Raw genomic sequence first — 3,329 nt, 5'->3', positions numbered from 1 at the left:
GAATTGATTCTTCTTTCGCTTCTCCTTGTGCTTTAACAGACATATGAATGAGGCATTTATATAGGGGTTTTCTTATGTATACTGTACACCCAAAGTGCTTTACAATCATATCGGGGGTCATAGACACAAAATTCTCAAAATACCCATCTCGGCAAGTATTTTAGTACACGCAGTTGGTTACGTCTTAAGTGAACGTAAACAGTTGAGAAAGAAATCGGATGTGTATCATTATATTGGATCCATGCATTAGGTCTTAAAGTGACAGCAGCCTATAAATACCTGTTGCTGTCTGTGTCATTAATGTAAATCAAACAACAAAACCCAATTTTAACAAACATCAATCTATATTTAGTTTACACTATGCAGTGTTATTTTACACTTATTACAATTCTGTACCTGAATACTACTGTTAGACCATACTTTATTTGTAACTTTTGTATTTATCTATGCTTGTAATTTGTGTATTTGTTCTTATTTTATTAGTATTACTGACTGTGCACTTGTCTTTAATAAAGTTTATTAGTTATGCTAAGTAGTTTTTGCTGTGGAATCGAAGTAGGCTACTTAAAGTGTTCTTTGTTTAATAAATGGAAAACAGACAAATTCTCCTTTTGTGCTTGAAAAAAACAATCAGTCAAAAAATAGGTCTATTAAGTCTCATGGTTATCAAACCATAAATGACTAAAAAGAATAAATTTTATCATGTTATTACTGAGCCACTATACGATAAACAACCGGGTCAGCTGTGACATTTGAATGAAACACACCTGATCACAGCAAACGTACAGTAGCAAAGCTCCACATGCTGTGCTAACCCAACAGAGCTTAAGTGTTTTACATCAGTCAACCCTAATTAGCAGTAGCCAGGCCTTACAAATACGAACTAAGAACAGGAAAACCCCATTAGAAACACGCTGAGCTACACACTGTGAGGGTCACTTTGTATTGAGAGCAACAAAAATAAACTGAAACCCATGACTTGTTGTCCAATAATAGCAGAATTACCTCACAATCTTCTGAATCTTATTTAGCACACATGCTAATGAGACACAACAACCCAAGACTTATGAGCAACAGTCATTGATTTCTCTGCATCGGTGGAGTGAAAGCTGTGTTGTCCGCTATCACTGCTGAACTAACCATTGATCCACCAGCAGCTCTGGATAAGAGTGAGAAACAGGCCAGCGGAGCGACAGGTCCATGAATGAAGTCAATATTTTTATCAATAACAGACACATGCAAATCAGGGACAGACAAAAGGACAATTGAGAGTGTGTATGTGTGTTTTGGGGGCATTATTGCTGCTAAATATTGCCAGAAGTTAGCTAAATATGAAAATAACCTTCCTTTGTAGATGTCTTAAAAGACTAAATAATGGCTTTATTCACTTCTATAAATAACAAAAGTTGTATTTTAAGGTTACTTTTGATGATGGGTTGTACGCTTACAGTAGTTAGAATTGGCCTATTTTAAAACAATAGGAAGTCAATACGAAGTCCCCATTTAGGTAAAAATTTAAGCATTTGTTTTATGTATAAAACTGTTGTTGTAGTTCTTCTTATTTTGTCCTTTGGAAAGAAATTCAATAAATAAATATATAAATTGAAATTTTATACATATACATATATATAAAAATATACACATATATACATATACACATATATATATATATATATACACACATATATGCACATTATATATATATTATATATTATATATATATATATATATATATATATATATATATATAACAGTCAAACCAGAAATTATTTAGACTTTTTTTAAATATGTTTTTATATATTTTTACTAGTGGGTGCAGGACACTATTGTTAATTTATGTAAGTGAGGATAACAAATTAAACTAAACTGACATATTATACCCAAAACTTCTTCATACAGTGGACTACCTGTAAAACTGCTAAAAATTTGGATCCAAAAATTATTCAGACACTTTGACCTGACCATGTTTTGCTAAAGTGATATCTGACATAATAAGATTATGTTTTTCTGACACAGTTTGTGAGATCTCTGAGATCTTGTCATATTTTATTACAAAATTTTTTAAACTATAGTGAATAAACTATTAATGAATGAAATATTCAAGGTGTCAGAATACATTTTTGTTTGACTGTATACATAAATACAAACATTATATACATACACACACACTATATATAATATATATATATATAAAATACCAATATTTACCAATATAACACTACTACTACTACTACTACTACTACTACTACTACTAATAATAATAAGGATACGTGTAAATGAAGTGACATATGAAGTGATGAAATCAAAAATCATCAAAAGAAAGTACGATTTACTCTACCTATTGTGAACAGGTCCTCTGAATGTGGGGTCAAATTTGTGTGGCTCCCCTGTAACACAAGAACAAAGTGTCAAAATCACATTTAAATAGCGAACATAACAATTGCAAAACCTCAAGCGCCCCAAAAGCATTTAATATTTTTGCTATTCTCATCAGGAAGCTCGAACCATGTATAGGCATGCTATGACCAGGTCAAAGAGCAAACAAATCAACTGATATCAGAACAAGCCTACATTGAAACAGTGCAAAACAATGATCATCACCACCGTTCATGAAAACAAAGCACTCGATCAAGTAGCCTGAACAGCCCCACAATTCCTCAGGAGTGCATCCGAGCCATAACAAAGCACAGGCAAACAAAAGCATGTACCTGCCACAGTTTAAAAAAAAACATGTAAAATAATTTTGAGACAACGCATTTTCCTTTGTCAAAGTATTTGCAATAAGTTCCTACCCAATTCTGCTTTGTAGTATCCTCCTTTCGGTCCAGTCATGTTCACTGTTCTCTGAGCAAAGACACTGTGTGTTTATATAATGTTACTGTGTGTGTGTCACTTCCTATGAGGGCTGATGCGATATCTTCTTGCCTTTCTGCGATCGGTTAATCATTACACACAAAGCCGTGTTTGCGAGAGGAGGTGGAGGAGAAATCAGGCTGGTGGGCGTTTGCGTCGCTTCCATCTGCCTCTCTCTCACACTATCCACTCTCTACTCCTTCACTCATTCCTTATCCTCTCTCTCTCTCTCGCTCACAAAGGAAACGGCACTGGTGTCTCGCGGCTCAGATTGGTAGCATCCACTGACACACCAAACACAATGAGACAACAGCATGGCAGCCACCTGCTCAAAGCTTTGCGCACACACAGACTCAGAAAGTGCTGTTTGTACATCGCCAAACATGCCATTACTTCTGATCTCAGTTTAATTAACATCCCGATGTTCTACTAACACAATTAATAGATAAAATCCTTACATTTAAATGGATAGACTG

At 34.4% G+C, this 3,329-nt stretch overlaps 1 protein-coding gene across 1 annotated transcript in view; it reads right to left on the bottom strand.

Annotated features, from left to right (window-relative positions):
* The window catches only part of slc44a5b (solute carrier family 44 member 5b), a 24,123-nt gene extending 21,172 nt beyond the window's left edge, over positions 1-2,951 (bottom strand). Inside the window, exons 1-2 of the mRNA XM_067394644.1 lie at positions 2,793-2,951; positions 2,339-2,387 (exon numbers count right to left, since the gene is read on the bottom strand). Of these exons, the coding sequence (XP_067250745.1) occupies positions 2,339-2,387; positions 2,793-2,832 (89 nt within the window). The 5' untranslated portion in view covers positions 2,833-2,951. The remainder of the gene's footprint in view (positions 1-2,338; positions 2,388-2,792) is intronic.
* Between the last annotated feature and the right edge of the window lie 378 nt (positions 2,952-3,329).

This window comes from Chanodichthys erythropterus, chromosome 9 (assembly GCF_024489055.1).
Source record: "Chanodichthys erythropterus isolate Z2021 chromosome 9, ASM2448905v1, whole genome shotgun sequence".
Lineage (NCBI taxonomy): Eukaryota > Metazoa > Chordata > Actinopteri > Cypriniformes > Xenocyprididae > Chanodichthys > Chanodichthys erythropterus.
Note: the sequence above shows the minus strand (reverse complement) of the source record. Positions and strands in the feature narration are given on the sequence as shown.